The following is a 22,872-nucleotide window of genomic DNA, read 5'->3' as shown; positions in this document are numbered from 1 at the left end:
CAGGAATATTTTCAATAAAAAACCCATTAAATCAACTCATGTAGCTTATTCGGAGGGGGATGGGGGGTCCTGAGTCGTTCTACACTGACGTGGAATAATTAGGAATAATTAGGACCGGGGTTTTTGTTAAAATGATAGTCTCCTCGATTGTCTTTCTTAAATTTTCAGGTTTTTGTTTTCACTGGTGTCAATCTTTATTTGGTTGTTGATGAAACTTATGCATAACACTAAGACTGACCACAGGTGCTTGGGTTCAGGACACACACACCCCTCCGAATAAGCTACATGAGTTGATTTAATGGGTTTTTTTTTTTATTGAAAGTATTTCTAATACATGTCGACAGGTCTTGCATACCTCTGTCCAGAGTCCAAAATAATTCAAAATAAGCCCTTTTAAAACATACCCACACTGGTTGTTATAACAGAACTGTTATATTAAATATATAAAATAATACAGAACTGTTATAATAACCAGTGAGGGTTTTTACAAAAATACCTGAAATATTCACCCATTTACACCTGTTTTGCTAATGTACATAACATTTTAGGGAGATCTTGAGACAGTTTATACACGCAAATGATTTCGTTTTTACCTCTTGTTTCTCACGTTCTAATCATTTTTATTCCTATACTCAGGTCTGATGTTAAATCTTAAAAAAACGATAGCTGATTTAAAGGTTACTCCCAATAGGTAAGGGTTCTGGGCCCTCAGAAGCTCTGCGGTAAATGGTGCAAAATCCTGCATTCTGAGCATTTCCTGGCACTTCTTTTTCACTTGCGCTCCCCACGCCCTCTCTAAATCCGCCAGTGAGATGTGAGCAAACGACCAGCACGGATTTTGACGAAATTTTGCACAAAGTATATTTACTTCAGTCATTTTATCATGACACCTTTAAAAATGTGATGTGGTTTGTGTTTCCATGGCAACAGGGCATCATTTTTCTTGTTCAGACAAGGGCCTCAGTAAATGTTGAATTTTCATATCATTAAAATGTGTCTTGATTACATGTCTGTAACACATGTCCTACCCGATGCAGCTAATGATACAGGGAACACGGAATGTGTATTGGTGCATGACCCTCTTCACCAGATTCATCCGCAGTCCAATATGTGAGTAGGAGTTTCTCAAATTAAAATTGAACCGAATTCACACGTTGTACCATTTTAAATTTCTGACAGGATTTGTCAAAACAAATACGAAAACAATTTTAGCGAATACCGTCCTGCCAAGATCCACGAAGACTTTGAACTTGTACTGCGAAAATAAAATTTATTATACGCATTGCATTGGAATTTTGATGGTTAAATTCCTTGGGTATTTCGAGTGTATTTTCAATAAGATATGTAGCGTCAGAATGTTTATATTTCAATGGCCCACACAAATTTTGCATAGAAACCATTTTTAAAATCTCATATCTCCGATCATAATAGAGGAGCTATTTACATGAGTGCTTTGAAGTACGCTCTAGATGTAGAGATGACGTGTGTACCTCAGTCCTGTATCGCAATATTTCAGTGTATCAATGCAGCACCTTATTCCTGTACAAGTAGTTGACACAACTTCTTGTAAGCTCACTAACTAGTCTAATTATTTATTTATTTTGTGATTCTGTGTCTTATGTGATTGTATGCCAATATGTTTGGTGGAATCAAATAAATAAAAATGATCATTGTCGAAAAAGTATAGGGAGAGCAGGTGCGGATCCAGGACTTTTTTGCAAAAAGGGGCGGGGGTCTACGTACTATTGATTTTGGTTTTCAAGGGGGGGGGGGGGGGGTTCCATCCTCAATATGCGTTACTTTTACCGTTTTTAAGCAATTTTTTCTGACGAAAGAAAAGGGGAAGAGGATCGGAACTCCCCTCTGGATCCACCACTTGGGAGGGTTACTCATGGGAATAATGTGAAGATTCACACTAATACTACGGAGGTAGGTGCATGCATATTGTGTATGTACATCTGGACTAGGTAAGCTGGCTAGCTACGATTGATTGCTTTTGAATAAAAGGGATGGATCGTTGAGAAAGTGGATCCAACATAAATATCATGTCAAACGTTTTCAAAGTTTCAACTCAGTAAATCATGGTGTATACTTGTCATTTTGTGCTACACGTATATATAATTACAAGCCCCTGTGAATCAAAGTATGATTTTCTTAAAAGGTATTCAAAGTGAATGTATAAATAGAAATAAATGTCTATCGTTAATTGATGATGAAAGTGAAGTAGATCAAAGTCATATGACTGGTAAATGTTTATCCAGGTAACAATAATATAATACATGTAATGATAAATAACAATGACCATAGATGAGCTCCGCCCACATCCAGTGATTCGTGAAGAAACCGTACGGTATTTTTGTTGAGTCTTTAAAACATTTTGTAAGAGTTATCCAACCTTGATAAAAATAAGATTAAAAAAATCTCTGTGTGGTAAATGGTTAATTTTACTTCATATTTTTATAACGAGAATTCTACTGGATGAAGAGACTTGTATGGAAAATCAATTTTCTTTTAACAATGCTCATCCCATACACTTGAACAATGTGTAATTCTAGGTGAAGCAAATCATTTAGTACTTCATCAAACTTTTGTAGATCCCTTAAATTAAGTTCAATATAATACAACATAGGCGGATCTAGGAATTTGTGAAGGGGAGGGGGGGGGGGGGTCATCTAGGGGAGATCCTAAGATAATTACATGGAAATGTTTAGTTTATTTACGACAAGTTTGTTTTCAAAATTCTAGTCATTCTAATCTCCACACTCAGATCTGATTTCGCCTTGAAATAAATCATTCTGAGCATCTCTAACCGGCACTTCTTTTTCACTTTAAAAGTTATCTACTTCTTAAAGGGACTGATTCACACCCACACCCCCCCCCCCATTTTGTTTTTCACTTTAAATTATCAAAATCTACAGTTCATTCATTCATTCATTCTTTATTTCCTCCATGTGGAGATATTGCAATATTAAGTTAATATACAATTACATATACATGAATATTACATTTTGAACAGACATATATATATACAAACAAAAAGAATATAGAAGAATAAACATATATACACTACCCTTAAAGTATGTGATGGATAGGGGGCAGATAACGGTATGGTGTCTGACAGCTAGGGAGGCGATACCTGTAACTGAGCCAGAGCTCTCTGGTAATGCGCAGCTGCGCTTCGAACAAAATTGAAGTTCAGTAAGCGGAAGGTTTGATTATTGGTTTCGTGTATTGTATACCGCCCCAGAAGAACAAGAAACATTTCATTTTCTGTCAATCCGCATAACTCTGCACATAGGCGTATGTCAAAACAGTTTGTGATCACGTTCCACCAATTGTTCCTAATAATTGCAGTTGCAGGACATGCGCAAGAGGAATGTTGAAACACATTAGAGAAAGACCTTCCACAAAGAGAGCAATTTTGGAATTGGTCCATTGAGCACGAATTGGTGCACAGTTTGCATATGAATTTGCAGAGTTCAATTTCCTTGTAGTTTTTTGCTAAAAACCAGATAGACGACGGTTTTGAGTCCGAGAAAATTTGTATAAAGGAAAGAAATTCACGGTCGTGCAACATTCGTATTTGACGCTGAGATAGATGCGAGGTCATGACTCTACCACGTACCATATTCTTCCTGTTCAGCTTCGAAGGGAAGGATCCATCCTCCAGAAATTTCCATAAATGGGAAACAAGATCGTATGATTGATGAGTCTTCACAATATCGGGAATAAAACCAGAATGAACATCGGAGAGACTGTACAGATAGGAAAATAGTCTTGCGAGAAATATTGACTTCGTTAATGTTTTTGGATTCAGACGACATAATCTTCCAAAGAATAAAAGTTTCCGCACGTCAATTTCAGCACATATGGGTACAACATTGAAAAGTGATTCGCACATATCTGACCTGCATAACTTTGGTAAATGAAGGGAGTTTTTGCAAATAAAGTGTTGGAATGTGTTAAGTCGAACTTTATCAACAGATGACATGTTGCTCCAGAGTTCACATCCATAAAGCACTGATGGTAGTACGATCGATTTGTACAAATGAGACATTGTCATTGGGCTAAGAAACTGTGTACCAAGATCGGATAGTGCGAAGTAAGATTTACGCCCTTTGTTGCAAGATTCCTGTATTCTGTCCGAGAGTTTGCTTTTGTGGTTAATAACAATTCCTAGATGGTTATAGGACTGTTCGCATGTCACTTTGGAAGGACCTAAGTGCCACGATAATTTGCCTAACTTTGTTCCTTTAGCTCGAAATTGCAAGACGCAGGATTTGGACGCATTGAATGTAAATCGCCATTTACTGGAGTAGTTGTAAGCGATATCCAACATTGTTTGGAGCGATAGTGGTGATATGCCAATTAATGACAAGTCGTCAGCTAAAGAGGGGCAGCTGCTAGGGATATCTAGTACGCCAGTATTTAGACTACCCGACTGTAATTCATGAATAAGATCATTAATAAAAACAAGGTACAAAAAGGTAGAAAGCACACCGCCCTGTCTAACACCTTGGTTAACAGGAAACCAATCTGATTGGGTTTGGTTTACAATAATTGAACTCACTGTATTTTGGTGACATTGGTTAATAAGTGACCATAATTTACCCCTGATGCCAAGTTCGTATATCTTAAACATAAGACCAGGCCTCCATACCGTGTCAAACGCTTTGCTAATATCAAGAAAACCCACGTAAACATTACTACCTTGTTCCAAATTATGAAAAATTGTTTCATGTAAATTGAACGATGCAGTCAGACAACCTAATTCTTTCTGGAACCCTTGCTGTTGAGTGTTGGGAAAATCTTTCTTGTGTAAAACATACTTAGTAATACGATTGTAGATAACTTTTTCAAAAAGCTTAAAAAAGCAAGGCAATAAGGCTACAGGTCTGTAACTGTTACAGGAATCTTTAGGTTTATTGCCACCCTTATATAACGGAACTATCAGACCGCGTTTCCAGTAGACGGGGACATGACCACAATTTACAATTGCGTTAAATAACTTTAGAAGACAGGAGATAAGTAGTTTACCACCATGTATTATGTGTTCATTTGTCAACAAGTCATCTCCAGGTGCTTTTCGTAGTTTTAAGGTGTCGATAGCGGTGATTGTTTCTTTTAATGTGATCTTGCCTCCTGGTATATAACCGAAGTCTAGCTCACTTTCTTTTTTTAAATGTTGGAACTTCTCCTCGATTTTCATTTGAAATTCGTTGTCAAAATTATCTTCATCCAGTGGAGTGTAAAGTTTCTTGTAAAATGTAGCAAATGTTTCCGCTACACCATGTGGATCCGTGTGAATCACTCCATCTTCATCGCAGATCTCAGGATATACTCGTGATGATCTAGACCTCCTGCGTTTAGTCAACTTCCAGAACAGCCGAACATCAACTTCAGCAGCTTGATCGATATCACTATATACCTTGCGCATATAATTCTCGTGTTCTGTGTCAAGAGCATTACGAAATTGACGCTTTGCTCGCTTATATTCACGATAGGAAGAGAACTGCATACCTCGAGGTCTTCCCTCAGAAATCCAGATTCTTCGCTTGGTTCGCTCTATCGTGTGCAGATGTTTGACAGATTTTGTCCAATCTGGGCGTGTATAGGGATTATACGACGAGAATGGAATAGACGATTCAGCACAGGATAACAGTATTAACGAGAGTTCATTAGCGAAATCATCAATGTCTTTGTCGTCTTTGAGTATAGTATTAAATAAGTGTCGCAAGTTGTCCTGAACAAGATTTCTATATTCTACAACAGATTCAGGGGTAGCCTTATGCCATGCGGGTAATTTTGATTGAGAATTTCTTAAAGAGTGTCTTCGAATTTCGAAATTAAAAGTCGCTTTGACTGGTAAATGGTCTGATGTAATGGAAATAGACCCTTCTTCAAGAATTCTGTAACTTTTAATCCATTTAAGAACATGCTTTTCAAACAAAATGTAATCGAGAGTAGTTCTCTTTTGGATGAAGGAAAAATGTTCACCCTCAATAACAAAGTCTCTGTTTTGGATACATAAATTACATATTGAGACAAAGTCTGATAATAAAAGAGCTTTGATAGGGTTTGTGTTACATGTATCAATTAAGCTGCCGTTGAGATCACCTGCAATGATAACCTTACCATAGTTGGAATAGTAGCTGTACAGATTTTCAAGAATATCAAGCTCTTGTTTATATGTATCAATATTGTTCTCAGATGGCAAATAAACACCAAGAATGTAATAATGGTTGCCATTATGATCATCAAGTTGCATACCTACAATTCGGTCTGTGTTATAACAACTAATTTCTTTAACAGAAAACATCAGCGATTTCTTGTACATAATAGCAACACCGCATTTTCCAGTAAACCCTGAGTTACAATACAATGTGCTATCATCATCAATTTTGACAAAGCAGGCATAATTTCTATGAATACTGTCAAGGTAACTTGATAAAAATAAGATTAAAAAAATCTCTGTGTGGTAAATGGTTAATTTTACTTCATATTTTTATAACGAGAATTCTACTGGATGAAGAGACTTGGATGGAAAATCAATTTTCTTTTAACAATGCTCATCCCATACACTTGAACAATGTGTAATTCTAGGTGAAGCAAATCATTTAGTACTTCATCAAACTTTTGTAGATCCCTTAAATTAAGTTCAATATAATACAACATAGGCGGATCTAGGAATTTGTGAAGGGGAGGGGGGGGGTCATCTAGGGGAGATCCTAAGATAATTACATGGAAATGTTTAGTTTATTTACGACAAGTTTGTTTTCAAAATTCTAGTCATTCTAATCTCCACACTCAGATCTGATTTCGCCTTGAAATAAATCATTCTGAGCATCTCTAACCGGCACTTCTTTTTCACTTTAAAAGTTATCTACTTCTTAAAGGGACTGATTCACACCCACACCCCCCCCCCCCACACCCCCCATTTTGTTTTTCACTTTAAATTATCAAAATCTACAGTCTGATATGTTTAGAAGGTTTCACAAAAATAAGGTTATTCATCATGACAGAAGCTCATTATAGAGAGTTTATTATTTGTTTTAAAAACAAAGATTGAGGTGTGTTATTGTTTACGGGGTTTTAAAAATAAATGGATATTGGACCAAGTTTATTATATATATATCACATCTCAAGATACTTTAGGTAAACTGTGTCATTTAAAAGTTAATAAATTTGTGATTGTACAAAGTAAAGATGCTTTAAATTACAAAATTAACGTTTCACTGGTTTGTTTGTTTACATAAAAAGACTCGAGTCTTTGTTTACGTTACACAGAATCAAAGCTAAAATATACTCTTATCCCTGCATTTAGACGATCCAAATTTTGGTTGTCAACATTAAATGAGCTATATTTTTAATATTTAATATAGAAAATAAAGAACATTTTTTTCTTTCGAAAAACGTGAACCAGTCCCTTTAAACACAATCTAATTAAAATTAGACGTTAGATCCGCTCGCGTACTCGCATAAATACATTGAAACTTATTTTGTATGCAAGAACGCGAGAGGATCTAACATCTAATTTTAATTAGATTGCTTTAAAGAAAACATTTATTTTTCATACACCAACGCTGATAAATTTCACTCAAAGACTCGTTAAAATTGAATAACATTTTGGTCCGAGAAAGCGAGGGGGGGGGGGGGGGGGGGGGGGGGAGGGATCCGGACCCCTTGGATCCCCCCTCTATATCCGCCCTTGTACAATATACCATGCCACCAAAAAAAAGAAATCTCTCATACAGAGTTGTCGGTCCTTACAGTGCTCACTGTAAGGATCGACAACTCTGTATGAGAGATTGCAAAAAAAGCCCACCACCATGCATTAAATATGAAATATGATCGTTATACATGCACATCGAATGTCTTTAAAAATCCTACTGTAGCGAAATAATGTTTACAATAAGAATATATTATAATATCATATATTATAATAAATATATAATATATAAGAATGTATTTTTAAAATATAATTAAATTCCAAATTTTACCGGAAATAAAAAGACCGAGCAAAAGAGACTCCCAAGATTCTAACACCTATTTTCTACTTTCATTTTAGAAGCATGGCGGGTTTAGAGAAAACACCGGTATCTCAGGAGTTTATGAAATACCGTTCTCCTCTGGTGTCACGATATGCTAGCCCTGAAATGTCATTCAACTTTAGTGACATGAATAAATTTACAAAGTGGCGGCAGCTGTGGACGTTCCTCGCTAAATCAGAGAAGGTTGTTATATTTGATTTACTACACATGCACAATTGTTTTCATCTGTTTAACAGGTCCAGCACAATCTCTATATTATTACTTACATAGACGTTTAGAGGGGTAATACGGAAATATATGGGGTCTTTGAAAAACTCGTATTGGGGAAGGCGTAAGCAAAGCCCAATATGTTTTTTTTCAAGGACCCCATATATTTCATATTACCCTTCTAAGTGTCTACATAACGAATTTATCCTGCTTTTGATGCCTTTTTTTTTTTTTTACGTACATATGCAACTGTTATAATGAATGTCTGCAATGTATGTATTCTTGAGATACCTTGTCAAACGTATATATGTAACAATGAAAAGGTGGCTGCAACATTTAAACCATCAACAATGGGATAAAAATAAGTTTTTCAACAAACCGTAAATTCAAAAATGAATTCATTCGTTTTTGTATATACCTATGACGTCATAATGTGTGCTGACTCCAGTGACAGCTAGGGTATATGTATTCTCATGACGTCATAGTGCACATATGTGGTAGGGCTGTGCGGTGCACCGATAATTTCGGTGCACCACGATTCATACCATTTGATTCGATGCACCAATTACAAATTCCGGATTTCGGTTCGGTGCGGTTTAGATTTTACTTACACCAAAACAACAAATATGGCGTCTGAGTGATGTGCAGAACATGTGGTTTTTTATGCAACATAGATTTAAATCACTACTGTGTTGAGAGCTAGCATTTTCACCACTCAGATACCAACAGAATATGGTCCATAAGATCATTGCAGTTTATCTTTACATGACATATAGCATTTCTGTCAGTGGTGGAGTGAAATCAACATCGTAGGTAATGACACAAATTTGACAGTTAATATGAGAGAAGTAAATCAATAAAGAAGAGATTTTTAAAGACTCTCAATTGATAGAATTGTTGAATTTTTGCATATCAATGAAAACAAAATCATATACATTTTAGATTCACTATAGATTTGTTTAATAATCCAAAACTTATGCAGCACATTAATATAACATATTTTAATAGACTGTCAGTGTTTTCTTTTTTCTATCAAAGTTACAAAATGCCATTACAAATAGATATGAAGTTTACAAATGACGACATATAGTTATATAACTTGAATAAAATCAAATCAAATATGCCACTCATTAAAATTGTTAATTTTTGTGCTGTCATTAGATAAATTGGACCTAACATGAACCAAATCGAAAATAACCGAACCGTGCTGTTCTGAATCGAAACCGAACCGAATCGAGCTAACCCTGAATTGTCCCAGCCCTAATATGTGGTCAGTAAACCACGAGGAAGGGGCATATTGAAAATATTGGGTTAGTACAGGCAACGAAATTAAGGGGAAATACTCGCTAAATGCGAGTTAAAAATTGAATTTGCGAGTAAAAAATCACAAGTGACCGCAACTTTTTGCGAGTGAAAAAAACCCCGATCTTTTTCCCGGATTTCCTCGGTTTATTGGCTGTACTTTGAAGTTTACAATAATTTTGTCTTGTGCATAGAAACGCTTTACAGAATGAATATACAAGTATTGAAAAAGTAAACGTGGATCGAATAAATAACTAAGGCCAAGGTCATCTCAGTCAGTGATGTCGAAGATGGCCTACTTCATACACACTTCGGACATCTCAGAGATGTCTGATTTATATAGCAAGCATATTGATCTCGTCCGTGTCTACATAAAACAACACATGACAGTGTGTCACCGTTTCATGCGGTGTCCTTCTGTACTCTATAGTCAAACACTTCGAGTTCGTGGGGTTTTCTTTTCAACTAGAATTTTTTTAGATGAAATTTCCAAAAGTTTTGAACATATAGTTTAAATTATCGCAAACAGTCTTCAAGATTTCAATCCACATGATGCTGTAAATAGGTGGTAGATCTCTGGACAGCAAGTACGCCACACAAGTGTACCCTATGACCCACACCATGTATGATGTCTGATAATTCATTGAATTTTAAATGAAAGAATTTGCAATCTTATTTCTATTATTGCACTTTAAAGGAGATTTTAAAAGATTTTCCCAATATTTTGATAAAGAGACATGCTTGTTTTCTTAAATTCATGTAAAACAGTAATTAATTGAAAAATGCTAGTAAAAGCTTAATTTTGCTAGTTGAAAAATAATCCACTAGCTAAAATTTGCTAGTGGTGAAAAAAGTTAATTTCAATCCCTGTTAGTAAGAGACATAACATATTTGTGCGTAGTTTTGGTATCAGCCAATGAAATTCCACGATTTTTATCAGAGGCAGAATAATTAGCTATATAGTTTTATAAATCTGTTTGAAATAACTTGATTTAAGGGTACTACTAAACAGAGAACTCTAAAGAAAACTGGAGTTTTTAATTAGTGCAAGTATGTGAACTCTTTCACAACATGAATTATTGATGATAATGCATATATAAATTAAACTAACAAATTTCTATACTTTTTGTTGAGGAAAATGAAATTAATATAGTGTATAAATAGAAGCTCCATGCATTCATGGACTGTATGTTTTCTGAAAGGAAAACCACCTGATCTATGAAATATTTCATCGATTTTAGCCTTTTTGCCATTTCATGCCAAATTCATGCTCATGTGTCGAATAACCTTAAGCAATTTTAGAACAAATTAAACATAGTTTGGGTTTGCTAATATATTCCTTATTTGAACATGTTGAATGCCAGATTTTGGGATACCTACTGAAATCATCTATTTTTTGGGCCAGATGACTGTAGAAACTGTACCTGCTTCTTTAGCGACTTTATAATTCGAGGAAAGATATAGTTACTACCTCCAATATGAAATAAATATTAGCGATATTCAATTTTAGCGACCTCAACACTGTCGCTAATAATGCCGAATTTAAATCCTCACTTTAAACTTCTACTTATACAGTATCTTGTTGTACTTTTTAATGTTGCAGAATTTAGGACTAGATATCACAGATGAACAAATCGCGGAGATGGAGAACAACCAGTCCAATATCGATTTCGAATTAGCGGCCGCTGAAGAGAAGAAAGTTAGGCATGATGTCATGGCACATGTACATACCTTTGGACAGTGCTGTCCTAAATCGGCACCCATCATACACCTGGGGGCGACATCGGCGTATGTCGGGGATAACACCGTATGTGATGATAATTATGAAAAACTTCACTTTGATATGATTGATTGTATATTGTTTAACGTCCCTCTCGAGAATTTTTCACTCATATAGAGATGTCACCATTGTTAGTGAAGGGTTAGAACAACATTAATGAGCTAACCATTCTCTCTAAGCTGCTGATTATTAATGAGCTAACCATTCTCTCTAAGCTGCTGATTATTAATGAGCTAACCATTCTCTCTAAGCTGCTGATTATTAATGAGCTAACCATTCTCTCTAAGCTGCCGATTATTGAGCTAACCATTCTCTCTAAGCTGCCGATTATTAATGAGCTAACCATTCTCTCTAAGCTGCCGATTATTAATGAGCTAACCATTCTCTCTAAGCTGCTGATTATTAATGAGCTAACCATTCTCTCTAAGCTGCTGATTATTAATGAGCTAACCATTCTCTCTAAGCTGCTGATTATTAATGAGCTAACCATTCTCTCTAAGCTGCTGATTATTAATGAGCTAACCATTCTCTCTAAGCTGCTGATTATTAATGAGCTAACCATTCTCTCTAAGCTGCTGATTATTAATGAGCTAACCATTCTCTCTAAGCTGCTGATTATTAATGAGCTAACCATTCTCTCTAAGCTGCCGATTATTAATGAGATAACAGCTCTCTAAGCTGCTGATTATTAATGAGCTAACAGCTCTCTAAGCTGTTGCTAGAGTTGCTCCCGAGCTGTGTGTTTAAATCTGTTTAATTTCACTTCATGACCTACACTTAAAAACTTATATTACAATTTTATGTACTTTGCTTTGGTATTTAATAAATGCACACATTATAATGATATGCAAAATGTATACATTATGATATGCAAATGTACACATAATGATATGCAAATATATACATTATAATATGCAAATGAATACATTATTATACAACTTGTTCTGGAACAGTGTGTGTTATTACCTACTATACAATATCTAATTGTGTCATTAGTCATTCAATAAAACAGTCAAGCTGTTCCCCGGTCACAGAATGAACCGTTACAGGATTTAGGCATCTCAGTGATGTTCAGTGTCTCAGTAATGTCCAGCATGTCAGTGATGTTCAGCATCTCAGTGTTGTTCAGCATCTCAGTGATGTTCAGTGTCTCAGTAATGTCCAGCATGTCAGTGATGTTCAGCATCTCAGTGATATTCAGTGTCTCAGTGATGTTCAGTGTCTCAGTGATGTTCAATGTCTCAGGGAAGTTCAACATCTCAGTGATGTTCAGTGATGTTCAGTGTCTCAGTGATGTTCAGTGTTTTAGTGATGATCAGCATCTCAGTGATGCAGAATTGTCGAAATTTATAAATCGCTGTCAGACATTTGGGATAGAGTGGAGCCACTATAGAGGGTCTTTTACATGCTGATATGTAGGAGTAATGTTTTTAAGATATCTCATGAACAATTCAAGCTAGGGCTTTTATATTTTGTATTTAGATTCTCTACAGAAAGACTTTTCATGTGATACAATAATGTGTGACCCTGTGACCTTGACCTGGAAGTTTGATTTACTTTTTTAATAAAAATCTTACGTATTCAATATCTCCTGAACTATTTATGGTAGAACTTTCAATTTTATACATTTCTTATGGCGATCGAGGTATTCCATATCATATTATGATCTATGACCTTGTGACCTTTGTCTTATCCAGAACAAAAGTCATGTTAGTCATCTTAGTGTTTAGGCAGCTGTGTTATGTGAATTCATTTTCAGTTATGTTGTGATCTTTTGGGGCTAGGACAACAATATGGGGTCAACATTTTTCATGGGAATAAAGATTGATAAAGAAATCTTTTAAAAAATCACAATTTTGCTGAAGGATAGCAGGGCCAAGGTGACTCAGGTGAGCGACGTGGCCCATGGGCCTTTGTTTATAAAGCTAGAAATCTTTCATATCTTTGTAATAGTAGGTGTATAAAGACATCATTTTTCTGTCACACTATTGATTTTTTAAAGACAGTAATTGAGTTGTTTTATTCCAGAAAAAAAACCCAACTACATGTAATTAGATGTACTTAAATTTTAATCATAATCATGTCTGGATAAAAACCTACACACAGTCTCCCATTGTAATTCAGTAATCTAAATTATAATCAAACTACAGTCCAACATGACAGAGAAACGCCTTTAATTGTGTCTGTTTTCTGTGCAATTTTCCCCGTAAGTGTTTATTAACAAGGTGGGGTAGATTGATTTTAGGGTGAAAGTCACTCGGGAAAATTCCTTCCCTACAAACCAGTAAAATTTTGGTCACTCGCAAACACTGTGACAGTGTATTTATTTAGTTAGAAGTTAGCTTTATTCGTTTCTTTAAACATAGATATTTAATTTTTAAGATAAATGAGGGAATGAACTATGATGCTTTATACCTGCATACTTCGTGTAACGCGTTCAAGCGCTTCATGAAAAGTATGCTGGCGTGAAGTGTTGCGGTTCATACCCTCATGCATTTTCAAAATTGAAATTTATTTACAATGTATATATTTTTACATTTTAGTTTCATTTCTCTTGGAATCTCCCCAGTCAATAGAATAGTTATACCATATTCATTAAGATTCACACGCACCTTGTTCATATCTATAAGGAAATGGTAAAGATATCGAAGATAAAAACATTTAATAGAAATGTAAATATATGAAAATAAAACATGCATTCACACTGTTTCTCAATTTGAAGGTATGGTAAATAATTGACCTAATAAGAACATTAGTCTCATTCCCATTGAGTAAGTCCCACAGAAATACAGTCCAGCCTTGTTATCTCGAACTCAATGGAGCCGAGAAAAAAGGTTCAAAATATTGAGATTAAAATACCTGTATTTGGGACTTCCAGCTTACTATGACATATCCACGGTATTTGAGATACCAGTGATTAATCTAGCCTAATGTTCTTTTTACTACCGGTAAAAGGTACTTTTCCCCAATGACAACACGTGAGTATTTCCCTTTCCACAAGTAAAACTTCTCTTTCAATTGTAGAAACTACACAAAATTGAATTAGAATTTTAACAAAAAATCATTTACGTATATTAATTTAATTTAATTAAAAAATTAATTATAATCTTATTTAATATAATATCATAATGATAATACAATTGTACTTCAAAGTCTCACAATATAATAATCAGTTGTCAATCAATTTATATGTTTAACTTAATATAATCTGAGGATGCTCCACTCCTCTCCCCTGGAAGCTCAAGACTGCATTTTTAAAAATCCCTCTTAAATATGAAATGGGTAGTAACATCTAAAAGCTGGATAGAACCCTGGATCATACTGATGTTCGAGATACCAGAAACTGTATTAGACTATTATGTCTTTTCTGTCTCTTTTGTAGGATTTGATTGTTATGAGAGATGGATTTAATATTCTGCTTCCAAAGGTAGGTGATTCTGGTGCAGCCAGAAATTATCATAGAATTCAATATGTAGCTATATCGTCTAATTAGTATGTAGCTGTATCGTTTAATTAGTAGGCAGTATTATATGTGACCGCGACTGCGAAAAAGGGCCCAGATGAGTAAAAAATCGAAATGTATTTTTTGCTTCTTTATAACTAGAATACTTTGAAGAACAAATACAGAAAAAATCATTTAAATATCTCTAACAATAAAGAAGATATAGTCCTATATATACAACGCATCCATTAAGATTCATAACGTCATCAAGCGTTCTGACGTATTTACAGCTATCAGTCAATACTGAAACAGTCTTTTTATTTAAGCTTTAATATTTATTAATGCCTGCTTAAAATTGTCAGATAAAATAAACTATTGTATAAACCATGTTTCTGAGTTATTATGACAATGGAATTCATAAGGCTGACTATAATTTAAGGAGACTGTTGTCAACAAATGAACAATACAATCATTTTCAACTATCTAAGATTTCTTGAATTACTAGTAGCCCATTGGACATTTTCATACATTGAAATTCACTTGCAATCAGTCAATTATTGATTTCATTCTAAATTAGTTAAAACAGTTAAAAATCACCAAATTCTTTTTTTTCAGGAGGTAGAAAAGGTTTCTAAAATGACCATGACTACCTTGCCTCTTTAATTACCGTCTTCCTTGGAAGACGGTATACAGAGTTGAAGTGTTTTACAGTCTTCGGACTTTGCACTTCCTCTCTTTTTTCATTGGTAGAAAGTGCATGAAGTGAAAATTTTCAATTATTTCATTGACTCTTCAAGGCAAGGGAGATAATTTTCTGGTGTTCTAATTTTCGTACGACTTAACAATTTTTCAAGATTTTCAATCTTAAAGAAATCGACAAAACGAACAAAAGAAAAATGCAATTCATGAAATTGACACATTACTTTTTTAAAAGCAACAAATACAAAGCATTTCTATGGTTACTTCATTTACAGCAATGTTTTCATTTTTGCATACAAACAGAAAAACTTGCCGTTTTTTGTTTTGATTGCTTAAATTGTGTTTTGGGAATTGTCTATTCGGTAGGGCTAATCCCTACAAAACAGTTTTAATGATACCTTAAGCTAAGAATTACATAAGAATAAATAAGGCTTGATGACTTCAAAATGAGGATCACTGTTTTTTTAAAGCATGCAAAAGAATAATCCATCCATCTGCTATTACAATTTAGGTAAACGAGTCTAATTTATGCATTTTCAGGGACTTCCAGAAGTATAGTTAATTATGTGTGATTGTTTCATATTTTTTCTTACATATCAAAGAGTGACGTTTTTTCATGATTTAAATCAGAGACACAATGGTATTTATGTCTGTGAAGTAACGTTGAATCACAAGAATTTTTATTCAATTTAACTTAGAATTTTGATGAATTCACTCTTGATTGCTGATATGTATTTTATGATATAATTTTTGGCAAAACTATTACAATATTCTCAGGTCTTTATCCTGATTAATTTCTAAAGCAGTTGTACTGTACAATATGCAAGAGTAATTTTTATACAAATTTGAGCAATTTAAATCTTTTTAGTTTGTTTTGTTTCATAACTTTGTTAAAAAATAAATATTTTGATATACACACTGAAAATCTGTTTCATTTGATATAGAGGCTTTAATCAGTACTAATACAGGGAACAGTGATTTTGATTTCCAGTACATATACCCTTCATAAATACAAACTTTTACAATGGGAGTCAGGACACAGCTTTGTAGGCATGATGTCCGTGAGATTATTTATTTGAGCTCAATTCAATAATGAAGACAAGGGACATAATTCAACTTCGCTCTATAGAGTTGCTGCTAAAGACGGCAAGCTTTTTTAAAAAGCTTTACTTGTACTTCATTTTAGACCTCAATGAAGAAGACAAAAACAGCAGTTTTCATTTGAAATGATAAGATAAGCAGAAACATTTATTTGCACAAAACAAGCAATGAATGTTTAAAACAAGTAAACAATGAACATTTGAATAAGAATTACATGCAAGTTACATGCAAATTGAAATTATATAGTCATTCCTATAAGATGTTTACAAGTAGACAAAATATCATATTCCAGTAAAAATGAGCACAGCTACAAATTTACAAATCTGTACAAGTATCAACTGCAAAACAACCATCACAAATTAAAATAGACAACTATGTAAAATAAATAATATTATGCCTTTGATATGTGATTATCTTATAATCATTTTATGATATTTCATCAGTGAATATTTTGCTCCTTGATATTCTATAAAGCATCAAAAGGTTGAATGCTAAATCTGAAATAATTTTATCGATATCATCAACACCTCAGTCTATTTGCATAATCAGTATGATCAGGCCTAAAATCAAAATCTATCATTTGTTTGCCGTTTTCCAACCCAAATTTTTAACAGTGGGTAGGGTTCACGTAGGCAGGAGAAATCTAAAATTCATTAAAAATTTGCATGTAGTTGTATACATCTATTTGGTACTTCAATGAACTTTTAAAAGAATTATATATTATTGATATCAAATAAGACAATAGAATTCTGAAGAAAAATCAGTTTTGGTGTGTATAGCAGATTTTTAACAGGAATCGTAATACAATCTTATCACAAATTTTAGTTTTAAAACAGTTCCCTGGACATTTCAGATTCAGAGTCTGTTTATTATCTCTGTGAAGATGCTTTCTGTGAGGCGACATTTCCTCTATCTAATCCAAAACTTTTTTGAAAATTACATATTTTGAAAGATTGTTAAAGAATTTTTTTACCAGCCGTAATGGTTCTCCTAAGTCAAAGTGAAAAATGTCTGAACCATTTACATTCATCATATCTGGAAATCATGAGTACCGCACTCGTCCACAAGATCTAAAACAACTTCTCCGTACAAAATTGTGACATCAGAATATTTCTCTATTATTGCATGTTTCCCTCCACATTGCACCACTATATCAATAGTGCATACGTGGCAATGAAAAAGTCCTCGCAGAGGAGAACGTGTTCTCGAAGTTTCTTTGGACATCAGCCATGTTGCTGCTAGCTGTCAAATAAACTCAGTGTGAAATTCAAACTTTGGTATGTGCAAGTCTTGATCATCACTTCATGCCTATAATCTGTTTTAGCTTACCCATGTCATCAAGTGTCTGCAGACTTCGTTGATTGTTGATTTCTTTGTTTTAGCGTGGGTGTCATTAAAGGGACTGATTCATGATTTTCCTCCAAATTTTGTTTTTCACTTTAAATGATCAAAATCTACAGTCTAATATGTTTAGATTAGGTTTCACAAAAAATTAAGGTTATTCATCATGACAGAAGCTCATTATAGAGAATTTATTATTTGTTTTGAAAAAAGATTGAGGTGTGTTATTGTTTACGAAGTTTTCAAAATAAATGGATATTGATCCAAGTTTATTATATATATCACATCTCAAGTATAATTTAGGTAAAATGTGTCATTTAAAAGTTAAAATTTGTGATTGTACAAAATGAAGATGCTTTAAATTAGAAAATTAACGTTTCACTGGTTTGTTTGTTTACATAAAAAGACGAGAGTCTTTGTTTACATAACAAAGAATCAAAGCTGAAATATTGCTCTTATCCTTGCATTCAGACGGTCCAAATTTTGGTTGTCAACATTAAATGAGCAAAATTTTTAATTTTCAATATCAAAATTGAAAAACATATTTTTCGAAAAACATGAACCGGTCCCTTTAAGTGTTTAGCAGACTTCGTTGAATGGTAATTTCTTTGTTTTAGCTTGCCTGTGTCATTAAGTGTCTAGCAGACTTTGCACAGAAGCAGAAGGATCTCCCATGTTTATCATATACACACCTACAGTAAGTACTGATACACACCTACAGTAAGTACTAATACACACCTACAGTAAGTACTAATACACACATAAGTACTGATACACACCTACAGTAAGTACTAATACACACCTACAGTAAGTACTTATACACACCTACAGTAAGTACTTATACACACACCTATATTAAGTACTTATACACACACCTATATGAAGTACTTATACACACACCTACAGTAAGTACTTATGCACACACCTACAGTAAGTACTTATACACACACCTACAGTAAGTACTTATACACACACCTACAGTAAGTACTGATACACACCTACAGTAAGTACTGATACACACATAAGTACTGATACACACCTACAGTAAGTACTAATACACACCTACAGTAAGTACTGATACACACCTACAGTAAGTACTGATACACACACCTACAGTAAATACTTATACACACACCTACAGTAAGTACTTACACAGACACCTACAGTAAGCACTTACACAGACACCTACATTAAGTACTTATATACACCTACAGTAAGTACTTATACACATACCTTAATGGTCGTAAGAATTTACTAAATGGGGCGGTCCTTTAGATGAAACTGCAAAAACGTAGGTAAATTGTCACAGCAGGTATGGCATGGTAAAGATCCCTCCTTGCTCAATGGCCATTAAACACCAAGCATAGAGTCCTAAATTTGCAGCCCTTCACTGGCAATGGTGACGTTTTCATTTGAGTGAAAAATTCTCAAGTGGGATGTTAAACAAGATAAGATCAAACCAACTTACTGTATGTGGTCACATTCAGATCAACCTGCATGATATGATAACACACAAAAATGATGATATAAAATCTTTGCGGAAGACATCACACAGTGGAATTTGACCAATGTCCAGTACCTCGGGTGGTTATGTTGATTTATACACGTTATGTCAGGCAGGTTCGGTGTTTAATTTTGAGTTGCATTAATTCATAGCGCCATATGAATACTTGTTCTTAATATGATAACATGCTACTTTAATTCAAGGTTGCAATAGACACTGTTTTGTGAAGGCTTTATTTCTTGCCTAGTCGAATGTATCTAATGTTTATGTTGAGCCTGTCTCATGCACTGAACTATACATGTAAACCAAAATGTAGTCCTCACACTTACTGGATTATTTTTTCTATGCAGACCGGCACAGCTTTCAACAGTGGGTAAAAGAGCATGCCTTTGGATGCAGGATTTGTTGATGGACCTGCGGAATCTGGAGCAGGCCCGTGACAACATCAGGTTCCGCGGCGTCAAAGGAACAACGGGGACACAGGCCAGCTTCTTGGCACTGTTTGAAGGAGATGAAGAAAAGGTTTACTATGAACTGTTTCAGATAAAGATTCGATCATTCAAAGCCAGGGGATGCTGATATGATACATGTAGATCTTTTGTCATTTAAAATTCTTGATTTCCTTAACAAATTTCCTGGGCTATAACTGATACTCAATGCTGCAGAGTCATTCTTTTTAAGGGTATGTGTGATAGTTTTTATTGTTTTTGTGGTACAGACATACCCTCAAATTTTTATTTTTCCTCAGAAAAAAATTGAATTGTAATATAGAATAATGATACGTTAACCTCAAAATCAAAAACCCAGTCAACATACCTTATTTTTCTCCATCTAAATTACCGGTAAACTACAGAACCAAGGTAAACTACTGAACCAAGGTAAACTACAGAACCAAGGTAAACTACTGAATCAATGTAAACTACTGGACCAAGGTAAACTACTGGATCAATGTAAACTTCTGGATCAATGTAAACAACTGAACCAAGGTAAACTACTGAATCAATGTAAACTACTGGATCAAGGTAAACTACTGGATCAAGGTAAACTACTGAACCAAGGTAAACTACTGAATCAATGTAAACTACTGGACCAATGTAAACTACTGAACCAAGGTAAACTACTGAATCAATGTAAACTACTGGATCAATGTAAACTACTGAATCAAGGTAAACTACTGGATCAAGGTAAACTACTGGATCAATGTAAACTACTAAATCAAGGTAAACTACTGAATCAATGTAAACTGCTGGATCAATGTAAACTACTGAACCAATGTAAACTACTGAATCAAGGTAAACTACTGAACCAAGGTAAACTACTGAATCAAGGTAAACTAGTGAACCAAGGTAAACTACTGAATCAAGGTAAACTAGTGAACCAAGGTAAACTACTGAATCAAGGTAAACTAGTGAACCAAGGTAAACTACTGAACCAAGGTAAACTACTGGATCAAGGTAAACTACTGGACCAATGTAAACTACTGGATCAAGGTAAACTTCTGAATCAATGTAAACTACTGAATCAAGGTAAACTAGTGAACCAAGGTAAACTACTGAATCAAGGTAAACTACTGAATCAAGGTAAACTAGTGAATCAAGGTAAACTAGTGAACCAAGGTAAACTACTGAATCAAGGTAAACTAGTGAACAAAGGTAAACTACTGAACCAAGGTAAACTACTGGATCAAGGTAAACTACTGGACCAAGGTAAACTACTGGATCAAGGTAAACTACTGAATCAATGTAAACTAGTGGACCAAGGTAAACTACTGAACCAATGTAAACTACTGAATCAATGTAAACTGCTGGATCAATGTAAACAACTGAACCAAGGTAAACTACTGAATCAATGTAAACTACTGAATCAATGTAAACTACTGAATCAATGTAAACTACTGAATCAATGTAAACAACTGGACCAATGTAAACTACTGGACCAATGTAAACTACTGGACCAATGTAAACTACTGGACCAAGGTAAACTACTGAACCAATGTAAACTACTGAACCAAGGTAAACTACTGGACCAAGGTAAACTAGTGGACCAAGGTAAACTACTGAACCAATGTAAACTACTGAACCAAGGTAAACTACTGGACAAAGGTAAACTAGTGGACCAATGTAAGCTACTGAATCAATGTAAACTACTGGATCAAGGTAAACTACTGAACCAAGGTAAACTACTGAACCAAGGTAAACTACTGAACCAATGTAAACTACTGAATCAATGTAAACTACTGGATCAAGGTAAACTGCTGAACCAAGGTAAACTGCTGAACCAAGGTAAACTACTGAATCAAGGTAAACTACTGGATCAATGTAAACTACTGGATCAAGGTAAACTACTGGACCAATGTAAACTACTGGATCAAGGTAAACTACTGAATCAATGTAAACTAGTGGACCAAGGTAAACTACTGAACCAATGTAAACTACTGAATCAATGTAAACTGCTGGATCAATGTAAACAACTGAACCAAGGTAAACTACTGAATCAATGTAAACTACTGAATCAATGTAAATTACTGAATCAATGTAAACTACTGAATCAATGTAAACTTCTGGATCAATGTAAACAACTGGACCAATGTAAACTACTGGACCAATGTAAACTACTGGATCAAGGTAAACTACTGGACCAAGGTAAACTAGTGGACCAAGGTAAACTACTGAACCAAGGTAAACTACTGAACCAAGGTAAACTACTGGACCAAGGTAAACTAGTGGACCAAGGTAAACTACTGAACCAATGTAAACTACTGAACCAAGGTAAACTACTGAACCAAGGTAAACTACTGGACCAATGTAAACTACTGGATCAAGGTAAACTACTGAATCAATGTAAACTACTGGATCAAGGTAAACTGCTGAACCAAGGTAAACTACTGGACCAAGGTAAACTAGTGGACCAAGGTAAACCACTGAACCAAGGTAAACTAGTGGATCAAGGTAAACTACTGAACCAAGGTAAACTACTGAATCAATGTAAACTTCTGGATCAATGTAAACTTCTGGATCAATGTAAACTACTGAACCAAGGTAAACTACTGAATCAATGTAAACTACTGAATCAATGTAAACTGCTGGATCAATGTAAACTACTGAACCAAGGTAAACTACTGAACCAAGGTAAACTACTGAATCAATGTAAACTGCTGGATCAATGTAAACTACTGAACCAAGGTAAACTATTGAATCAAGGTAAATTACTGAACCAAGGTAAACTACTGAACCAAGGTAAACCACTGAACCAAGGTAAACTACTGAATCAATGTAAACTACTGAACCAAGGTAAACTACTGAATCAATGTAAACTACTGGACCAAGGTAAACTACTGAATCAATGTAAACTACTGAATCAATGTAAACTACTGGATCAAGGTAAACTACTGGACCAAGGTAAACTAGTGGACCAAGGTAAACTACTGAACCAATGTAAACTACTG

The 22,872-nt window shown here is 34.6% G+C and overlaps 2 protein-coding genes across 4 annotated transcripts in view; both read left to right on the top strand.

Moving 5' to 3' along the window:
* LOC125665806 (uncharacterized) overlaps nucleotides 1-22,872 on the top strand; it is a 247,148-nt gene that overhangs the window by 124,038 nt on the left and 100,238 nt on the right. The window lies entirely within an intron of this gene.
* Nucleotides 8,055-22,872, top strand: part of LOC125665810 (adenylosuccinate lyase-like) — a 35,318-nt gene continuing 20,500 nt past the window's right edge. For all 3 annotated transcript variants that reach the window (XR_007366380.2, XM_048898692.2, XM_048898693.2), the window contains exons 1-5: nucleotides 8,055-8,234; nucleotides 11,164-11,367; nucleotides 14,723-14,767; nucleotides 18,541-18,620; nucleotides 19,778-19,949. Coding sequence is in view for 2 of the 3 variants with exons in the window: in XM_048898692.2 (XP_048754649.2) it covers nucleotides 8,073-8,234; nucleotides 11,164-11,367; nucleotides 14,723-14,767; nucleotides 18,541-18,620; nucleotides 19,778-19,949 (663 nt within the window). In the remaining variant the exon portion in view is untranslated. The remainder of the gene's footprint in view (nucleotides 8,235-11,163; nucleotides 11,368-14,722; nucleotides 14,768-18,540; nucleotides 18,621-19,777; nucleotides 19,950-22,872) is intronic.

The sequence above is a fragment of the Ostrea edulis genome, chromosome 10 (genome assembly GCF_947568905.1).
Source record: "Ostrea edulis chromosome 10, xbOstEdul1.1, whole genome shotgun sequence".
Classification (NCBI taxonomy): domain Eukaryota; kingdom Metazoa; phylum Mollusca; class Bivalvia; order Ostreida; family Ostreidae; genus Ostrea; species Ostrea edulis.
The sequence above is the reverse complement of the archived record's forward strand: the minus strand, read 5'-3'. Positions and strand labels throughout refer to the sequence as shown.